Source organism: Meriones unguiculatus, chromosome 4 (assembly GCF_030254825.1).
Source record: "Meriones unguiculatus strain TT.TT164.6M chromosome 4, Bangor_MerUng_6.1, whole genome shotgun sequence".
NCBI lineage: Eukaryota > Metazoa > Chordata > Mammalia > Rodentia > Muridae > Meriones > Meriones unguiculatus.
In genome coordinates, this window is record NC_083352.1 from 19571430 (window position 1) to 19593217 (window position 21788).

General features: G+C 37.5%; 1 protein-coding gene and 1 pseudogene across 1 annotated transcript in view; both read left to right on the forward strand.

The window, feature by feature from the left end:
* The window catches only part of Potea (POTE ankyrin domain family member A), a 134747-nt gene that overhangs the window by 109605 nt on the left and 3354 nt on the right, over positions 1–21788 (forward strand). Inside the window, exons 50-61 of the mRNA XM_060381358.1 lie at positions 2222–2289; positions 2837–2930; positions 3490–3563; positions 5405–5661; positions 7847–7880; positions 10309–10372; positions 12705–12912; positions 14913–15093; positions 17402–17472; positions 18217–18325; positions 20054–20265; positions 21262–21469. Coding sequence (XP_060237341.1) covers positions 2222–2289; positions 2837–2930; positions 3490–3563; positions 5405–5661; positions 7847–7880; positions 10309–10372; positions 12705–12912; positions 14913–15093; positions 17402–17472; positions 18217–18325; positions 20054–20265; positions 21262–21469 — 1580 coding nt within the window. The remainder of the gene's footprint in view (positions 1–2221; positions 2290–2836; positions 2931–3489; positions 3564–5404; positions 5662–7846; positions 7881–10308; positions 10373–12704; positions 12913–14912; positions 15094–17401; positions 17473–18216; positions 18326–20053; positions 20266–21261; positions 21470–21788) is intronic.
* On the forward strand, positions 3756–4074 carry LOC110543299 (ribosomal protein eL42-like; annotated as a pseudogene).

A 21788-nucleotide genomic window follows, 5' to 3' on the forward strand; every position in this document is an offset into this window, starting at 1 on the left:
AATACAGTGTCTCGAATATCATTTAAGCAGTTTAACACATGTATACTATTATTCCTTGTTCTCATTCTCCCCCTTACACCCTCTGCTCTCTTCTTTTCTGACTGCCTCCTTCCTACCTACACATAGTAGACACGTCTGTTTGTCCTACATCTCCCATCATCTCTCTTCTGCCTTCTTTTTTTTTCTGCACCTATCTTGCCCTGACAAATCAAAGTCCCCTCTCTCTTCATCATGCGTGCGCGCGCACGCGCGCGCGCACACACACACACACACACACACACACTACATATTCTTATAAAAAATTAAATCTAGATTTCCTGTATGAGAGAAAATGTAATACATATGATATTTACTATGGCTCTGGCTTATTTTTCGTAACAAAATATTTCTGTTTTTAACTTTATTTCCACCTGCATGATGGTTTCTATTACTTTACATGTGAAAAAAACTTTCATAGGCACATGTGTCTATTTTTATCTATTAATTTGTTTGTGGTTATCAAAGTGTATTTTCCTTCTTAGCTATTATGACTACTGTAGTAATAATCATGAATATGAAAATATCTCTGTGGTGTGCTGACCTGGGTCTTTACCTCCATCTTAAAAGCTTTTCTTTCTTTGCTGTTTTCACTTTGGCTGTTACATCACTGGAAATGCCCTCCAAGGCTTTCCCTGTTGTTTAGACTGATATTGATACTTCTGCATTAAAATACTTGTCTGCCTTCCTTGATTCTGTATTTTATGCTTCTATATGTTTCAGAGTGAATAAAAAATTCCACTCTGAATTTTTTTATTATGTGTTGTTTTTCTATTGAGTTTCTGAATGTGTCTACGTTGGGTAGATATGTATGTGGATGAATAGCAGACGTAGGTGCACGTACTGAGGACAGCATTCTCTGCTGTCTAAATAATGAAGTGAAGCCTCTAATCCTCCACTAATAATCCACAGATAAGGCAAATATAATTACTTAGGAATACATGACTTCATGGCAGAGCCATACAGAAAATAAGGAAATAATGATCACAAAGGTTAGAACTGTGGATAGAGAAGAAGCAGGGGAAGAAGTCAGTGAGGAGACCCACACAGATGACTTCTACTGAGTGCAAGTGTGTGGTCTCATAAGTTGGATGGTGGATCATTTAGTGCTTATCTTATTGTTGTTTAAATTGTACATGCACCACGGTAAAATGAAAAACAAAACACGTACGTGAAAGTCCCAACTTTGAAACACCATGAATACTCAGACATCTTAGATCCAAGAACTGTCAATTTAAAAAATGAGAAAGTAATTTGTAGTGAATGTCTTGATGTTTTATGAGTCAGTGAATGTAAAATTGAAAGTTAAGTTTAATCCGAAGTTTTAGTTGGAAAAGTAAATTTTAATTTTATTTTTATTATAGTCATGAATATATTTTATTTTATTTTTCTAAAGCTTAGTCTTATTTATTGAGTTCTTTTAACCTCATTATTTGTCATTATTATAATCTTAGTCAAATCACATTTCCTCCCTGCAAATTTTCTACAACCTCTACTTCCATTTCATTTTGGTTTTATTCTGAGACTCAAAGCCAAAATTTCAGCATAATGCAGGGAATCTTATGAAAGAAGGGGGAGACAGACCTGCAGGGGATAGGAGCTCCAAAAGGAGACCAACAAAACCATAAAATCTGAGCCCTGGAGGCCCTGAAGAGAATGATATCCCAACCAAGGACAATGCATGGAGAGGACCTAAAACCCTGGCTCATATGTAGCGCATAGACTCAGTCTCCAAGTGGGGTTCCTAGTAAGGGGAACAGGGACTATCTCTGGCATGAACTCAGTGGCAGGCTCTCTGATCACCTCCATGTTGGGGGCTGCAGCCTTACCAGGCCACAGAGGAAGACAATGCAACCATTCCTGATGAGACCTGATAGGCTAGGGTCAAACAGAAGGGGAAGAGGACCTCTCCTATCGGTGGACTAGGGCAGGGGCATAGAACTAATATATTTTAAATTTAAATATAATGATATCACTTCACCATGTTTCTTTCCTCCCTCCAACTCTTCCAGTCTCTTCTACATCCCCTTCCTCTTTCTTTCTAAATGCATAAATATATAACATATTTATGACCTACTGAGTCTGTTTTTTGTGTATAACTCATTTAAATTTTAATTTTTATTATGACACTCATACTATATAACTGCTTTTCATTCTTCACGTGTATATATTTATGTTTTGTCAGAAGCAGACTTACAAGTGAAATCAAAGGAAAAGCAGCAGAGTCATGCCTCTGAAAATATTCAGTCAGTTGTATGTATATATTCAATTTTTACATTAATATTTTAGTGAATAATTCACTATAGCTTAGTTGAATTTATATTTTAGAGTTAAAGATTTTATATATAATTTATAGAGCATAACCAAAATTTTTCCCAGAGACTCATACTCCAACCAAGTACCAGGCATGGAGATAACCTAGAACCCCTGCACAGATGTAGCCCATGGCAGTTTAGTGTCCAAGTGGGTCCCATAGTAATGGGAAGAGGGACTGCCTCTGACACGAACTGATTGGCCTGCTCTTTGATCACCTCCCCCTGATGGGGGAGCAGCCTTACCAGGCCACAGAAGATGACAATGCAGCCATTCCTGATGTGATCTGATAGTCTAGGATCAGAAGGAGGGAGAGGAGGACCTCCCTATCAGTGGACTTGAGGAGGGGCATTCGTGAAGAATAAATAAAAATAAAATATTAAAGTTAAATTAAATTAATTAAAAATTTAAAAAATATTCATATTTTATCAACAAATTAATTAGGAATTATTCACAGAAATTATTTTTGGCATCTATTTTTTCCCAGCCTATATTTAAACATCATCAGCCGAAGGACGTTGGTCATTTATCCATGACTGTGGGTCAAAGAAGCAGAAATATTGTAAGTGGAGTAGAAGAAGGTAAGAAGTGTCTATCATATGTAAGTCATTCAGAAGAATTCTTAGTAAAGACTAAAGAACAATAAGATTCTATTAGCTAAAGAAAGTTGCATACAGTTTCTTTAAAAGGAGTGTGACGGAGCAGATCGAGTCCATACTCTTCATGTAATTGTGAACTTCACAACATTTCAATGACATTTTTAGTTTAGGGTGACGTGACCAGAGGTGAGTTATGACTACATTTTGAGCATGTTCCCAGAGGAAACACGGAGACCCGGAAAAGCCGGGTATAACGAGAATAGAAGGAAAGTTGACTTATGTAGAGAGTGGGAAAGCAAAACGATTTTTGGTAGAGAACCGCAGCGTATCGGATGAGACTAAAGTGTATAGAGAGAGGACGATGCCGCTCTTCTTGTCTTACTCTTCATTGGGAAGGTATTTTGGTTTGAAGTAAATTATATTGCAAAGCTATATTTTTGCTTATTATAGGAAGCTATAAACATGTGTCCAGCCATACATACTAAATCAATGAAGATGTATGTGTACATATAATTTTAAACTGCGAACATTATTTTGTCAGTGAAGTCAGACTTAGAAGCGGACTCAGCGGATAAGCAAAGCAGGTGTTATGGAAGTGAGAGTAATCAGTCACTGGTATGTAGATATTTAAGTCTAAAATTTTCCTTTAATATTGTTTCCTTTTTAAAATATTGTATCATAGAACAAATGGAATTACCTTATAAACTTTTCTGTATGAAGTATATAATAAATCAATATATAATTTTAAATATTTTAAGTAGTTGTGAGTTTAAGCTTTTCTTCTGAGCCCGTTTCGGTCCAGCAAACATGGTGAATGTTCCTGAGACCGGCCTGACATTCTGCAAGAAAGGTGGCAAGCACCAATGCCACAAAGTGACTTAGTACAAGAAGCAAGGATTCCTTGTATGCCCAGGGGAGGTGGCATTATGACAGGAAACAAAGTGGCCATGGTGGACTGACTAAGCCTATTTTCTGCAAAAAGGCTAAAACTACAAAGAAGATTGTGCTGAGACTTGAGTGAGTGGAGCTCATCTTCAGATCTAAGAGAATGCTGGCTATTCAGAGATGCAAGCATTCTAAACCGAGTGGCAATAAGAAGAGAAAGGGCCAAGTGATCCAGTTTTAAGGCGATTTTGTTATGGAGACAAGAAAATAAAATCATGACCTTTTATTCACAAAAAGATACTTTTGAATCTACAGTAACATAGGTTGACTTTATGCATCATGGAGCCAAAAATTCTGAATCTTCCTTTTGCCTTCATTTTTAGAATCTTCTTACAGGAGGGAGAAGGTAAAATCAAATTTAAATTATGAACAGTTATGAGCACTGAATTGTGTTCATGTTAAAGAGTGGAGTGGCTTGATATTTTTATTTCAGTCAATAATGATGATGCCTCATTAAAAAATAATGGTGTTGAAGATTTAATTGTGCTTTGTGGACACTGACTTTAGTGTTCATGTGAAGGGAGAGTGTAAGGTCACAAAAATCAATCTGGCTGCCCATTGTAACAGAATACTGTCTTCCATAAGGTGCTTTTAGTGTTTATAAACAACAAACCTTTTTCAACCCAGTATAAGAAAAATTATTATTATTATTAATTTTGCACTCTTTAGTAGACAATGGAACCATGGAATATGTTAAAATTGGACATAATGCAGCTATCTGATGATGATGATGATGATGATGATTATTAATTATGCACTCTTTAGTAGACAATGGAACCATAGAACATGTTAAAATTGGACATAATGCAGCTATGTGTTTATTATTATTATTATTATTATTATTAATTGTGCACTCTTTAATACACAATGGAACAATGGACTGTTAATATTGGACATAATGCATCTAGTTCACATAGGTGTGCAACACTATTTACCAAACATACTTTGAATTAAAATGTAATAATTTTTCTTTTGTATTGGTGCTAATAGATTTTTGTTGTTGTTGTTTTTGAGACAGGGTTTCTCCATGTAGCCATAGCTGTCCTGGAACTCACTCTATAGACCAGGCTGACCTTGAACTCTGCTTGCCTCTGCCTCCTGAGTGCTGGGATTAAAGCCATTGCTACCACTGTCCAGTGATGTTAATAGATTTTTGTCTCTACATTAAGTTTGCCAATTCTCACTACTGCAGTTTTTATATGACAACTTCTGGTATAGTTGCCTAATGTGATTTAAAGAATTGAGTCTAAAGTCTACAAGTTTTGGCAAACTGATCAAACAATTTTTTTGTGAGCATCTTTATTTTATTTTTGATAGTTCAGTCTCCAAATGAAAAAAAAAAGAAAAAAAAAAAAAAGAAAAATGAACAGAGGCTAATAATACCTTAGTGGAGAATGGGGAAATCTTCATTTGTTACTGATGCTCCAAATGGTGACATTGCTAAATATGGGTTTTTAACAAAACTGCTAGCTAGTAAGGAGGTAAGATGCACTGCTGTCTTTTCACTGAAGGGTGAAGTAAAAACAAAGAGATGCGCAAGCAATGGAACAGGTAGAGCAAACTGCCCCTATGAAACTGCCTCTGTTACTGCTGCTGCTGTTTCTTCTGGAGCCACTGCTGCTCCTGCTGCTCCTGCGGCTCCTGCTGCTCCTGCTGCTCCTGCTGCTCCTGCTGCTACTTCTACAATGGATGAATTGGTTCTACAGAGGAAATCTGGTGAAATTAGTAACCAGAGATTTCTTATTCAGGAGAATGCAAAGCATGATGGGTAAGAGCGCAATATTTAGACGTAGATAATTGCTATTGTCCTATAAAAGTCTAATTTTGGGTAATTTTCATAAGACAAATGTTATGGTTTTATTAATGCATACAAACTAGATTGTTAAGGATTTTATTCTAAAGGTAATAGTCAGGGTTGTTAAATTTGAAGAAAAAGATGTTCGCATACGTGGCTTGTAAGTAGAATTGGTGAAAAAGTATTGTGTAATTTTATAGCTTAAAAATTTTGTTTATATATGCTATAGGCTATAAGTGAGTGAGTGTGCTTCATTCAAAAAAACCGTTTATACAGGTTAGACACAGAACTCAGTGTGCTGTAATTGAGGCTTGTCTTAGTTAGGATTCTCTTGCTGTGGTGAAACTCCATGACCACAAGCAACTTCAGAAGGCTTTAGGCTACTCCAGGGGAGGCATGTTTTTCAGTTCTGCTTCCTTCCAGATAACTCTAGGTTTGTGCCAGCTTGACAGAAACAAACAAACAAACAAACAAACAAACACAGTACACACCACTTTGTCCAAAGCATAAACAACACACATAGAAACTGAACAACAAAAAAGGAAGCAGACGACTGTCTCTAGCTTACGGAGTACACTGTAATAAAAGCAAAATGATGTTAATGAAACAAAGCATATTTTTAATTACGTCATCACCTATGTATAAGATATTTTGCTATGTATTACACTGAATTTTCCACAATGAATCTATGTGCATTTTACACAAACTCTTTAATCACATTATTTCCAGATTTTTTTTCATTTTTACATGTAGTTCAGAATCTAGCATCTTTTAAATATATTTTTTAGGTGCTTCATACATGAGTATAGAATCTACACTATTCTCAATCCCACCTTTATCTCCTCTCACGTCCCATATTATTGTAATTTATTGTTAACTATATTATTGATATATAAATACATGTATACACTACATATATGGAAACCTATGTATATACAATCTTTTGAGTCTATTCAGCACTGCTTGTGTGTTCATGTACCTGCTGCCATGCAGAACCAGACAACTTAGTTGTTATCCCTTTGGGAGCTCATCCCTGTAGGAAACTGATTCTTTTGTCATCAGCCATTGACAATCTATAGTTTTTGATGTAAGTGTGAGAGCTTGTGGGTTTCCTCATTCCACGGTCACAAGGGCCGGCTTGATTACCAACAGTTTTGTTTGTTTTTCCTGTGAGGATACAATACCATTTTATTTATCTCTTAACAGTTTTTTAAAAATAAAAGTACAGAACAAAGGAAGAGCGCACCCCGGCCTATTCACGTGGAGAATTTTAAGGTGTGGGCAAGGAAAACTCACAATGAATAATTTGAGAATGTCGTCAGCATGGAAGCCTAAATGTAGTAAATAAGGGAGGGAAATTCCGTCAAAAAATTTATCACGAGAGGTATCAGAGAACGTATAATAGTTGCAGGGGAATAGGAGACTTAGATTAGTTTTTTTGTTAGTGGTTTTTAGATTATGTTTGCATGATATTAGAAAGGATGCTTTTAAAAGGGGTATAGTTATTCAATTCAGTGTGTGTGTCCAAGCCCAAGAAAGCTAGATACACTCCTCTTCATGATTTCTGACAAGCCAACTGATTTTATTAATATCTTTACACGGTAAAAGGATATTTTTTCTTCTGATTTCGCTAAGAAGCATAATAAAGCTTTTTAGAGCGGCATATGCTGTGCAGGCAGAATTCTGAGATATGGATTCTCATCTGTAATTGACCAGTTGTTCATATTTGGGCAAGTTACTTGGTGTTTCTTTGTCCAGATCTTTACATTATAAAATATCCAAGCCACCTTCTATCTAATAGATTGAAGTGAATTCAACACATTTATAGTAATAAGAATAATTAGAATAATGCACAATAATTGCATAGTTGATTCTGAAAATCTACTTCTTAATATTGTTATTAAATTGTTTATTTCATTAAGGAATTAAGCAATGTTTTTCAAATAGAGTTTACTGCTTACAGATGTTAATTTTTTGAAAAAGCATTAACCTTGTTTATTGCTGTCTATCATAATGCAAAACATTGTGATTTTCTTCTATATAATTAATAAATGGGATAGTTAGAAATGAGTATGCTTTCTACCTGTAATTAATGCTTTGAGATATTTTTATTTTATATGTTTATTACTTTTGTGATATTAATTTGTGCTTTTTATAGGCCCCGAAAGAGAACAGCTAAAGAAAAACATAAGGTACTGTAAAAAGAATCAAAGTAGTTTTTACTCAGTGTTATATAAAGGGCTGTGAAACCTTATAAAGCTCTAAGTTAAAATACATCATAAAACACAAAGTGAAGAAGTATGAAAAGCACCAACCCCCTACACATCAGGAATCTCAACACTTAGAAATCTGAGGCAGGGGGATTTTCATGAGTATATAGTGAGTTCCATGGCAATGTGAGACACAAATAAGACCCTGTCTCAAAATATAAAGAAAATAAAAGGTAAAGAGAATATGAAATCCTTTTGCCTAAAAACACTTTTTAAAAAAATGTGTTTAAGAAAAAGTAGGTATTGATAAACGTATTCATTTTACTGTTAAAATCTAGAGGGTAACAAGAGCAATGACAACAGACTGTAATGTTTGGGATTCTGTGGGACCTCACTGGCCAACAACTCCAAAAGTAACCCATTTCTGCTACTGGGCTTTTAAGTTGTTAGTTTCCAGTAGCTAGAAGAGGTGTTGTTGCCATATTATCAGGTAGCTCCATTTTAACTTTCCCTCTCTCTCTCTCTCTCTCTCTCTCAAAGCTTCTACAGTAATCGGTTTCCACATTTCTTTTAAAAAATGTGTTCAGTATTATTTATCCCTTTCTAAATTACCTCCTCTGCCCTACCCTTCGCTCCCCCCACCACACTTTAACCTTCCTGTTTAATTATTCCCTTGTGAACACTTCATACTTTTATAGCTCTCTCCCTTAAAAGCACCTGGCCTTGGCCCCTTGGTAATTCCCTGTGCTCTTTGGGTGTTCCAAATTGCACTTGAAACTTAAAGCCAACATCCACAGATCGGAAGGAATAACAGTCATTTGTCTTTTGGGGTCTGGTTTATCTCATTCAAAATGATTATCTCCAGCTCCATCCAATTACCTGTTAATTTCATAAAGTTATTTGTCTTAACAGCTGACAGAAATGCCACTGTGCAAATGCACCGCATTTCAGTATCCACTTATCAACTGATGGCTATTTAGGCAGTTTCCATTTTCCACCTATTGTGAGTCAAGCAGCAATAAACACAAATGAGCAAATATCTTTAAAGTAGATATGCCTTTGTGTATATTCCTGAGAGCTGTGTAGCTGGTTCTTATGGTAGATCTATTTTTAATTGCTTGAGAAATTTCCACATTAATTTGCATAATTGTCGCAGCAGTTAGTATTCCCACCATCAGTGAAAAGAAGTTCCTATTTCCCTGCCACCACTTGTAGGCATTTAGTTTGTTGACCTTAGACATTCTGACTTGGGTGGTAGGAGTTTTCCAAGAAATTTTAGGTTGCATTTTTTTCTGAAGACACCACTTTCTTGAGTCATAGAATTTATACTGTCATAGAACATGGCAAAATCAAGCAGGGGTATAAGGAAGCTTCATCCCTACTGGTTGGCTTTCATAGTGGCTGAAAGATGCTATGTAAGCCACTTAAGGAGAAATGGAATCATCAGCCTTAACTGTGCACCCTGTGTACTACATAATGACTGGCCTGGAAAGCGTAACAGTGGCTTCAACTATAGGATCATATTAAAATTTTACTTCATGAGATGAAGCCCATATCAGTACCATTACTGACCTAAAAACTTACGGCTAGCTGAGAAGTTACTATTAGGAAGCTGTTAAATGGACATACTATTAAAGTGACTTCTAACAAGTTACTGTTATACTCACAGATCAATGTATCTCTAAACCTTAATCTAAGAAACTTCTATTTGCAATAGATGGTGATTAACACGGTGACCTCAAACAGGCTATTGTGCAGAGAACAAGAGACTGCAGAATGCTCAACTTTAAAGGGAACACATACACCTCATTCTTGCTCCCAGTGCTCAGCAATTATTGCATAAGAAAGAGAAGAAAGGGTGTAAGAGCCAGAGGTAGTTGATGGCTACAAGAAAAGATTATTTTCTAAACTCAGAAGGGCAGCTGCGTATGTGAACTCCCAGTAGTTGTAGTAGCATGCATATGACTTGTATAAGTCCAAGTCAGCCAAAATCCCAACATGGAGAAGAGGGGGTAGGCACACAATCCCACCACTAGCCATGAAGCAATTGGCAAGCATTAGTTGCTGGGGAAAAGGAGACAGTTTTCATTAACACGGTAGTCCTTGGTTTTGGAAGGCAACATGTCTAAAAATTTTTGGGTCTCCAACATTAATCTTGAAGGATTAAAAAACATGGACACAAAGTTGGGTAGGGAAGGAGGGTGGGTTTGGGAAGAGTCAGGGGAGGGGCAAATAGGATCAAAACATTGTTTGAAGCTCTTCAAGAACTAGTAAAATGTATCAATTTTTTAAAAACAGATTTCTTCAGGAGTTTTTTTGGTTTTGTTTATATTAAATGAGTAATTGTAACTTTTTCACATTATGTGATATGAATATCTTGAAGACATTTTACAATAGTATTATCTTTTAGGTAACAAAAGAAGTTAGAGCTATGGTTGATGTAACTCAGTCATCTGAACTGGTCTCAAGGGATGGTGAGTTATCTAAACACAAAAATACTTTAAAGTTAATTTTATTAGACTATATATACACAAATCAGCTATCTACACCTTATTTTTCAGGGTTTTCAATATTCTAGATACTCCACATTCCTATGTAGTCTTTTCTTTCCTTGTTTTCCTCTCTCCCTCCCTCCCTCCCTCCCTCCCTCCCTCCCTCCCTCCCTCCCTCCCTCCCTCCTTCCCTTCCTTCCTTCCTTCTTTCCTTCCTTCCTCCTTTCCTTCCTTCCTTCCTTCCTTCCTTCCTTCCTTCCTTCCTTCCTTCCTTCCTTCCTTCCTTCCTTCCTTCCTTCCTTCCTTTTTTGCATGAGTGGGAATGGCTTCTAGGCCTGAACACAGACAGCAAGTCTTCTCTCATGGGGCTACATTTCTGACCTCCATGTGAACTTTACAGTCAGCTTGCCAATTAATCCTCCTGGGAACTTGGAGATTTCAAATTTTAAAATGAATCTTTGGACTCCTCAACCATGTTTACCTCTCCATTTACATGAACAAGATTTAATTTTATAGATGTTTTGTATATAAGTTTTCCATCAAACTTATCTGCATTTCAAATATTTTAGTAAAGTCTCATAGTTTTCTTCCTTTCTATACAATACATATATTAAGAGAATACCACTCAGTACTTTAGGGAGCTAGTGCAGTCCTGAGTGAGTGTGTATTGTTTCACGTGGGCATGCCCAGGGGAGTGGCATATAGTCTTCTCTAAGTGAGGCTCAGAGGGATGGCTAAGCTTTCCTCGGGTCCCAGTGTGGATTTTGACAGTGTGTGCTGAAAATGCCCGCCGTAGCTTTCTCTCTCCTGATGTTTGCTCTTTGAGACTGCTCCCTTACAGACACTGCTTCCGCCGAGGTTAGCTAAGCCCACCTTATTGAGCTGTGTGTAGCAACCCCGCTTCCCTGCTCAGCTGCCTACAATAAACACGCCGGGCTACCCAAGTTCAGAGACGTCTATAGCAGAAAGCCCGGTCCACCCAAGTCCAGCTTTTCTCTGTGTGTCTGTCTTTGTCCCCTCTCCATTCGTAGTCAGGGTTCAGGGACCCAAACTGAGAAAGGAATCTGCAGAGCACTAGTTAAAGAATAACACACATACACACACACACACACACACACACACACACAGGAGTTTTTGGAAGCCCCAAATATGAAGATCTTAGTCTCTTGGTGTTAGCTGATCACTTGCTTCCTGGGACACAGATCTCAAAATCTTCTAATTATTCGCATTATAGAAGCAAAAAGATTCTCTCGAGGTTGTATGGATATGTTTGCATATATATATTCTTTTTTGTCTTACTTTAATGTCAATTCTTTTTAAAAAGTTTCTTAATGTTGAAGTAAGGCTTCTGATGAGACTTCAGCACCTTAGGCAGTGTAGGCACGTCTCTTCCTCCCACTCACCCACAACCCTGGTGCCAGTTCTTTTTGGTTTCCGAGACAGCACTATGCTGGCTGCAAACCCAGGATTCTTCTATTTTCAGGTTCCAAACAGTAAGATTATGCAAATGTGCCCCCATTGTCACTTTGGCTGACTCTCCAATTCATCTGTCTGTGTCTTGGTCTAAAATCCCTCATACAGCAGAGACTTGGAGCTTTAGGAATCCATTGTTTCCATCACCTGAAGTCCATTGTCTTGAAAATTGCTTAACCTTTATTACAAGTTTGTTTGTTTCATGTACTAATGTTTGTAACTACCCTTTTTCCACATTGGGCAGAAGCAGATTGCAATATTCTCAGCACCTTTGCAGTCTGGCTGGAATCCTTTTTGGTTTTTGAGACAGGGTTTCTCTGTGTAACAGCCCTGGCTGTCCTGGACTCACTTTGTAAACAAGGCTGGCCTCAAACTCACAGAGATCCACCTGCCTCTGCATCCTGAGTGTTGCCATTAAAGGCCGGTGCCACGGTGCCCTGCTGGCTAGAATCCCTATTACCATCTGCTCAGCAGCTTCATGCTCATGCATTATTTTCCAATGTATCCATCTTTTCCTCTGAGATACCTTATGCACAACTGCAGATAACCTTGTTTGATACAATCACAGAACACCTGTTTTGTTTTTCTTTTTAAACCATAGCTATCTGAATTTATAATGGTCATTAATCTGTTTTGTTTTTTTTCCTACTGGACTTTACGCTAAAAATAGATCTACTGTGTTCTTCTCACAGTTTAGCTTAATGTAATTAGCACCATAAGTCAGTCTACATCTGTTCAGGACATAAATGAAAGGATGTCAAAATATACAAGCTTTTTAAATAAACAAACAAATAAAATGATATTCATGTATTTTATTTTGTTACTTTTTTCCTTTATCCAGATTCTGGAAGTTCATTAAAACTGCAGGATTCAAGTACTTCATATGCATTAGCAGATCTTAAAAAAATTAATGAACTACTTAGGGAAAAAAATAAAAAAGTGGAAAATGAGAAGAAAGTTCTACAGAAGGAGTTATCAGAAACAAGGGAGGAGAAATCAAAGTTAAAAGATGAACTGCTGGAACAGGAGGAAGAATTCTGGAACCTGAGGTATGGCATCCCACTTTTTTAAAATTTAATTTAATTCTATTAGTTACACTTTATTGGCTTCCTACTTTTAAAGAAACATGATAACTCTTTTTATTATAGATCTGAAGAGGGAGTTTTTGCTGTTTTTCCTTCTAGAGTTTTGTGGGAGAAAAAAATTCTGTGTCTTATGGATCAAGACCTTGTTGGGAATAATAAAAGAAATTGATAGTCAGTAATAGCATTAATAATTAAACATATACTCTTTAAAATACTAATTTTAATGTGTATATAACAGACATTCTCCATATAGAAAGTTTACTATTTACCACATAGTATTGTGTGAAATTTTATTGTATCAATTTAGAAATAATTCAGCAAGTATTACCATTTAGAAAAATAATTTTTCTGTATTTTGATTATTTACTTTAGATAATCAATATTTATCAATATAGAATTTATTGATCAATATAGGGATTACTATCAATATACAATTATATATTTAAAATCTAGAAGTTTAAAATGTCTTTGATCAATATTTCTAAATTTTTTCAAGTAAGTTTATATTCAGTCATAATTCCACCAACAGAGCACGAAACGATTTTATTGCCTGGAAACTTTTTTTTTTTTTAAAGGATACACTTTTTGAGGGAAGGAGATGTGCTGAAGATGAAACTCATGTTTTTGTACATGCTAACCAGGACTGAATGTTACACAAACAATGGGCTCAGTCTAAATCACCACAAACAAATAGTAAAACTGGAGAAAATTACTAATTATGTTATGAAAGCATCATTTTTATACATAGATTAAAGTACAAAGATATCTTCTTTTTCCCTCAAGACAGGATCTCATGGTGTATCCCTGGTTAGTTCGGAACTCACAGAGATCCAACTGCCTCTTCCTCCAGAGTGCTGTGACTAAAAAAGCACATACTGTATAAAGTGAAGACTTGTCCACGCCAAAGCATGGTTGAGGAGAAGGTTTTTATTGTAGATAAGAAAGAGTGCAACCGGAGACATCTAGAAGAGCCCAGAGTATGGAGAGAAAGTAGTACATTGAACATGCCCAGCACAGTGAACTGTGCCGTGAGAGGAGGAGTCGGGGAAAGAGTGAGGGAGGATGACCTAGAGAGAGGAAAAAAAAAACATAGGGAAGAAAGAGAGAGGGGGTCAAAGAACGGGAAGAGAGAGGATCAAGAAAGGGGGCCAAGAAAGCACATGGCTGAAAGTACAGTTATAGGGGACTCAGAAGCTGGGGGAAGGGAGGACCATGAGCTGGAGGAGTTTAGGCTAGGGGTGGGTTAGAAGAGCTGAGGAGAGAAGCTGCTGGTACCAGGTGAGCCCTGGCAACCAGCACAAGCTCTGGAAAGCTAATAAGCACCACAATTAACCATTTGCTGCAGGTTTCTATTGGACTTGACACAGGTCAACATACCTGCATGGCTGTCCTCTATCATGAAAGAGCACGATGTCCAATATTAGTTAAACTATTTGTTATCCTGTTCCAAGAGGACACTTAAGTTTTTGATAAGATACATGATAATCAACAGAGTAAGCTGAAATTTCTGCAAGGAGCATAAGTGATGTCAGAATCTTTAGTCTTTTTTGGCTAAATTTTTTTTGAGATTATAATTACATTTCTTCCTTCCTTTTTCTTTTTCCACACACTCTCATATACCCTTGATTGCTGTCGTTCAAATTCATGGTCTCTGTTTTTCATTAACTGTGTTACATGCATTTATGTATATATAATTAGTATATGTGTATATAATTAGCATATATATTATTTAATATGAGCTGCTCAGTTTGAATAATGCTTAACTACCTAGTCTTAAATTACAAAACTTAAAATACAAGGCTAGAAAAAAGTAAAATTATTTGGCAACAGAAATTTGTCTTTGTTTTTTCTTTCATTGAAAATAGATTTTCTTCATACAGTTTATCATAATAATAGTTAACCCATAAATCCGTGAGAATTTGCATTTGTAAATTTGCCTTCATGATAAGCACATTTAACTTCAGGTTTACGTTAAGAAAAGAATGCAAGGAGACAAGAAACGTTCACTGCTTTTATAAAACTGTTAAGAAACAATTAAGTGAAAAGGAAAAACAATACAGTGAAAGAGCTGCAGCCACCGAGCACCTGGAGCATCTGAGAGCACGAGAAATGGTCCTGAGGAATGCAAGAGATGCCCTGAAGGAGGTAAGCCAGTGGCCAGGAACCGTCCACATCTTCCCTCGGTTTCACCACCGTTACTTTGGACGAATTTATATATTTGTCGCCGTTGATGGCAGAAATATCATCTGTTAAACAGCTTTTGACACTTTGCATTACTCACCAACCTCTCTTAATCATACACTTACAGAAATTCAAAATAACTGACATGTCAGTGGACAAGATAATATCGTTGTGTATCTACACTATTCCTATATTATTAATTATTATAATTTTTTTATTTTAAAAAATTTATTTCTTTCATTTTTCAAGATTATGATATAATTGGATCATTTCTCCCTTCCCTTCCCTTTCTCCAAACCTTCCCCTATAGCCCTCCCTACTCTCCATCAAATTAATTGGCTCCTTCTTCATTAATTGCTGTTATATACACGTATGTATATATAACATGTGTGTATGTACGTGTCACCCACGCAGTCTGTTTGATGTGATTTGTATGCCTGTTTTCAGGGCTGACTATTGGGTGTTGGGAAACCGATTTGTGTGCTCTTCCCTGGAGAAGACCATCTCTGCCATGCTCAGCAGTCATGAGCATTACTCGTCTGTAGTTCTTTCTGGGGGGTTGAGGCCTCCCAGGCTTTCCCGTGTCCACGTTAGCATGTTTGTTGTTGTCATTGTCACTGTTTAGCATGTCTGTGGGCAGTCATGTTGGTGAGACTTTGTATTCCCTGACATTGCTGGAATACACAACCTAACAGACTCTAACAATCCTCTGCCTCTTACAGTCTTTTTGTCCGCTCTTCTGAAATGTTCCCTGAGCAGTAGGTGAGGGAGGTGCTTTGCAGATGTAATCACTGGGACTGTCTACGCAACTTTGCATTTTCATTTGTTGTGGATTTCTGTAAAGAAATATGTGAATACCACAGAGATACTTAGGCATCCATGTTTATCGTGACATTTAATGATAATAGCCCAGACACGGAACCAGTCTAGACGCTCATCAAGAGTTGGGTGGGTAGAGAAAATGTGGTACATAGAAACAATAGAGTTTTATTGAGCTGTAGAAAAATGAGAGTGTATCATTTTCAGGAAAATAAATAAAACTAGAGGTCATCATGCTAAGTGTAAGCCAAATTTAGGATGATAAGCATGTGTTTTCTCTAATATGCAAATTACAGATTAGAAATGTAGGGCTTGACCTGATATACATATGTGGGGTAGAATTTGTCTAAAGGGGTCGGAGTGGAACAGGAGAGATTAGCACGTTATCAGACAACAACAAACATCAAATATTTTCTTTCCTTTGGATATCTAGAGAATCTTAATGTCACAACAGAGTCCAGTAGCTTCATATTAATATGTCAGCCTGACTCTGGCAGTCAGAATATTGCATATTATTAATGAGTGACTTGACCAAAGCATGTTGTTTACACTGTGGGGTATTATCTGTGCTTAGTGAACAATATCGATAGCAGTTGAGCCATAGATTATTAAAAAGGGATAAGATTATTGTAAGTGAAATGAGTGAAAGTGCCATGAGATACTAGAATCATACTCTGAGGCTCTTGCTCCTATTCTATGGACCTGGTGCTCTTTAAGAGATCAAATTTTATTACAAAACAAAATACAAACATAATATTACTAAAACCAGCGGGTATATATCATCACGTGTTGTATAATCATAACCGTGTGCAATCTCTATTTGGATCTCCCCAGTAACCCAGTGAGATAGACACAGTGATTACCTCTGTCTCACAGATGAAGAGACTGGAGTGCAGAACACGAACACGCTTACAACGAAGAGGCATGCGGTCCTCGGTGGGCCTTGGATTAAGAGGCAGATGTTGAGACATGTGTGCAGGCAATGCACCCACTCTGCAGAGGAACAACTAAAGGCTGAGATGTCATGTCCATGTGCCTCATCATTAGTAGAGCCATTGCCATTTACGTGTCTTGGAAGTCTTTGTACATGAGTGATGGTGTTAGCATTAGGGATGCAAAAATACAGACACCACATGGCTGGTTCTTTTTTCCCACTTCCCCAGCTTTTCAACATCTATATTAGATAACATACAGTTTAAATTTAAGAATAATGTATTTCAGTCCTAGAGAAATATCAAGGCACATTTGTATGGCAAGAAAGACAGGGTAATTACTTCAGGCTCCGTGAGCTGCACTACTCAGCTGTTTGGGAAGTTTCAATACCAAGGTTGCCACAGACAGCATGTTCACCAAGGGATCTAGCTGTGGCCCACAAGACTTCAGCGCATTATCAATTGTTGGCTACATTTATGATATAACATTAGTAAAATTACTTTCAATCTTTTTCCTTTAGTTGCAAGGAGCACAGGATCAACATATAGAAGCTATGAAAACTGCTCAGAGGATGAAAGATCACTTACAAAGGTATCATTTAAAGCAGCATATAACATAACATGAGCATTTATAAAAAAAGAAATAAGAGGTGTGATAAGAGCAGTATGTCAGCTGTGACAATAACACGTGTGTGTAAAGCCTGGGGCTTGTGCTTTAAGCCACTTGAAACACAATTCAGATTTTTGGAAGTAGTTCAGTAGAGGAAGATGTGCTTGCATGAATGACAACCTGGGATAAACTATACAAAAGAAAGAAAGAAAGAAAGAAAGAAAGAAAGAAAGGAAGGAAGGAAGAAAGAAAGGAAGAAAGAAAGAGAAAGACAGCTTTTTATATTATACCCCAAATTTGCACATTCTTACAAAGTAGAGCTGGAAAAAAATGATATAATTTCAAAACCACATACTTTTTAAATGTCATAATTTATGTAGTTTTATTTCAAATAAAATTTCAAAAATGATGTAGCATTTCATAAGGAAAGAGGAACTATAAAGGGGGGGAGCAAGTGACTGTGACAGGACACCAGTGGCATGCAAACAGGATGGGGCTATGGGGAGGAAGTGGATCAGGCTGGATAAGGGATATCCAGTGGATATCCAAGTGGATAAGGGATGAGGAAGGAGATTAGGGGCAAGGAAGAACAATGCTTAATGATATTCATGAATAAAATGTCAACAAAATCCATTAACTTGTAAACCAAATTTGAAAACATTTAAAAAGTATGTGGTATTAAAATTGGTTTGTGAAAAATGACCATTTTAAAACTTTTTTTTTTAGGGTTGAGCATGAGAATTTTGAGTTAAAAGTTAAAGTAAGGAAGCAAGCTAAGAAAATCGAAGAGCTTCGTGGATATCTTCGTGAAAAATTGGAACAAAATGCAAAATTGGTAGGTCAATGTCATTACTTACTGTCATATTAAAAAGGCATTCTCTTTCCTAATAATGTATGGGGATATTTTTAGGGACCAAATTAAATTTCTCACTGATAGATATTCATTGCATTCTTACGGACACTGCTTGCTACTACTGCTGCTTAGGTCACCATGACTTTACACAGGAAGCTGATGCATTGATAAAACTGATGGCTTTGGTAGTAGTTGATTATGTAACAGAAAGGCTCTTTGGAACAAAGCTCTCATATGGTCATATATATATATATATATATATATATATATGCATATAGAAAGCATTCAGAAGAAAACAGTTGGCAATCAGTTCATGGAAAATTCCACTATCATCAAAGAAAATAAGATGAAGTGTAGCGGTCAACATCCTAAGGGTGAAGGCTCGATTGTATTCACCAGCCTGAACAGAGACACAACCCCTTCTTGGTAGAACGGGTGGTGGGTTCTTCCTTTCTTGAGAAACAGACTGCACTTGCAGTTGAGTGTTTTCCTCTTTGCGCATACTTTCTGTGTCTCCTTAATGTAAGCTGACAAGCAGTGCTTGTTACATTCCTTTTTAGAACTTGGTGTCTACTGTGGATTTTATTTGGATTCGTGTCACTGTAAGACGCACTTCCACGAATCTCTTGTGTGAACCTATGCAAGTGAATCTAGGGCCTCTGGAGTCCAGAAGAGGGCGCCAGATCCCTCAGAGCTGATGGTATGGGTGCTTGTGAGCCGCCCAACATGGGTGCAAGGAACCAAACTCGGGTCTCTTGTAGGAGCCGAATGCATTCTCTATCACTGGGCTGTTTCTCCACCTGATAAATAATTTTGAATAAGCTCTTCATTATTGGCTGTCAACGGAGCTATATTCAAATAATGTTTTTGGACCTTAAAACCTATTAGGAAATGTGAGGCTTTATGAAGACATAACAAAGGGCCTTACACTCGTGGTCCTTGGTTTCCTCTTTAGACCTTGTGTTTTCGGTGGTACCCTCTATTTGGTCTTATCTCAGAAGGCACTTATTTTAGCATTATTTGGTAACTTGGCATGTGGAAATTCTATACATTAGAAGTACATACTTTTGTACTGTACATCCTGGTTCTTTCGGATTTGACAGTCTTTTCTGTAGCTCTTTTCTCACATAAGTTTTGCCTCTGGCTCTTTTCCTGCCAATCTCACTGAAGGACATGAGTCTTTGAGTAAACACTCTCTTTAAAGCCCCATGCTTCTTTCATTTCTCATGCTCTCAAATTATTGCTCATGCTCTCAAATTATCCTCAAATTAGATTCCTCATTGTTGATAGTTCTGAACTGAGTCCACAAATCTTTGAATTGCCTAGTTACATGAGGAGTTACCTGAGAACGATTCAGGGTGGGGATCACTTAGCTTGCTGATGACTACTTTCCTAAGAAGATGGTTTCAATACACACACACACACACACACACATACACACACACACTCACAAACAAACACACCAAAAGTGCACAAAAAAGAATGAAAAATAGTTGTGAGTCACCATGTGGGTTCTGGGGACCAAACCCAGGTCCTTTGCAAGAGCAGCAAGTGCTCTTAACCTTTGACTTTTCTCTCCAGTTGATGATGATATGTAGTTTTCAACAATTTAAAACTGCTGTTTGAATCATTTACTCAAAAAGTAAAACTATCAAACGTACAGTAAATATCTGTATATTTCCCCTAAATATTTATTTAAATCTGCTTTAGACGCAGGCAGGTGCTCAAGAAACTCTGGAGGAATTATGTGAGAACGACATTTGCCCAGTGAATCAGACAGGACTCAGAATCCAAAGTCTGCAGTCTGAATCCCCCCCAAGGAAAACTGTGCAAGACCCAAATGCAAGTGCCCAGAAAAGCTATGAGCAACAGTGTATAGAAGAATTAAAGATGAGCAACGCATTGTTATATGAACGAGTCAAGTGAGTGAAACCAACGAATTGCAGAAAATGGAGTGACCTCAGTTTTTCTACAAGGCAAAAACTTCAGTGAGCTAGTTATGAGATTAGTGGGTGCAAGTGAGCCAGCCAAAATAATATTGGGAAATAATCTTAGATAGTACAAAAAACTCACCTTCAAAATGTTGTTCTGGGATAGACTGGATTATTTCCTCCCTTTTGATTATACATGGGATTTCTTCCATTATTGCCCTTGCATAGTTGTTTGGTATAAGTTTGCATGTTAGCTTGCCAATAAGTAGAAACGCAAGAGTCTGGGTGCTGTTTGGAAGGCTGTAACAAACCCTATGGGCCAACTGTACCCTTCTCGTACACAGTCCCGAGCTTCCTACAGTGGCTTTACCTGTCTGTTCCCTTTAGTGTTACCACCAATCACTGCCCACTGTCCAAAGCTTAATTTCCCCCATGCTCTGTAAAATGTTGAAGCTAAAGGCTTGGTGATGTCCTTCAGGAGACTGTTCTTTTGCCTTCCTAAACTTGTTTACTAAATACAAATACCCATAAAATTGTTCTGCTTTATTAATCATATATGTTTAAGGAATATAATATAATAAGCTATATTATCAAACCTGCTTTTATAACCACATATGTTAACACATTCTTAATGCTGTGGATGTGTTATAACATTTTCAGTTAAAACATCTCTGCTCCAACCTTAAAGACTGTATACGCAGGCCCCTCCCAGAGCGCGGCATTTTTACCTGTGAAGTCATATGCCTTTGATAGCTTGTCTCTCCTGCTGATATTGTTGAGTGTACTTGTCACCTCAGAATTTCCCTAGAAATAAATCCAACCCTTTGGAATAACTTGAAATCTGTAATTGCACGCACAGCAGTCATCCTCTTATGTGCTCTCCAGTGTGAAGACTGTTTATTGGGGGAGATTCTGTGCGTTTTTGCCTTTAAAATACGGGGAGCCACGTGTGGACAGACGAGATCTTTACAGTGTCTGCCCTTTCAGTATTTACAGGAGACTGCGTGAATCTCGCACACAAGTTCACATCGCGGTGGAGCAGGGCACGCCTCCTCCGGACACATCGAGGTTTGCGCTCGAGAGCCCCTGCATGGCAAGCACCACCTGTCACAGACGTTTCTTCCCGTGGGAGGCCGCGGTTCTCCCAGGAAACATGAGGCCTTGTAGTGACTGCGTGCAAAGCTACCCCAGGACGGTTTGTTGTCTTGTCATTTCCTCTGTTTTCAGATGTGTGGGGATTCCTGCTTTCAGTTTTGTGTACCACCAAAGGGCTTATTGAATGTGCCTATTAGGTAAATGTCCAATATGTTGATTATGACAGAAGACAGTCCACTCTTTTTCTAAAGTGTCAAAGGTCCATTGTTTCCCAGAAGTTTAAGTAACCGTAACTGAACAGAGGGGTTTCACACGTTGTTCAAAAGGTATACTCACATGGTTTCAAAGCGGATACACGGTGGGCAGACTTGGAGGTGCCTGTGGAAGCCTCTGGATGGCAACAGCTTGATCCATCTTTA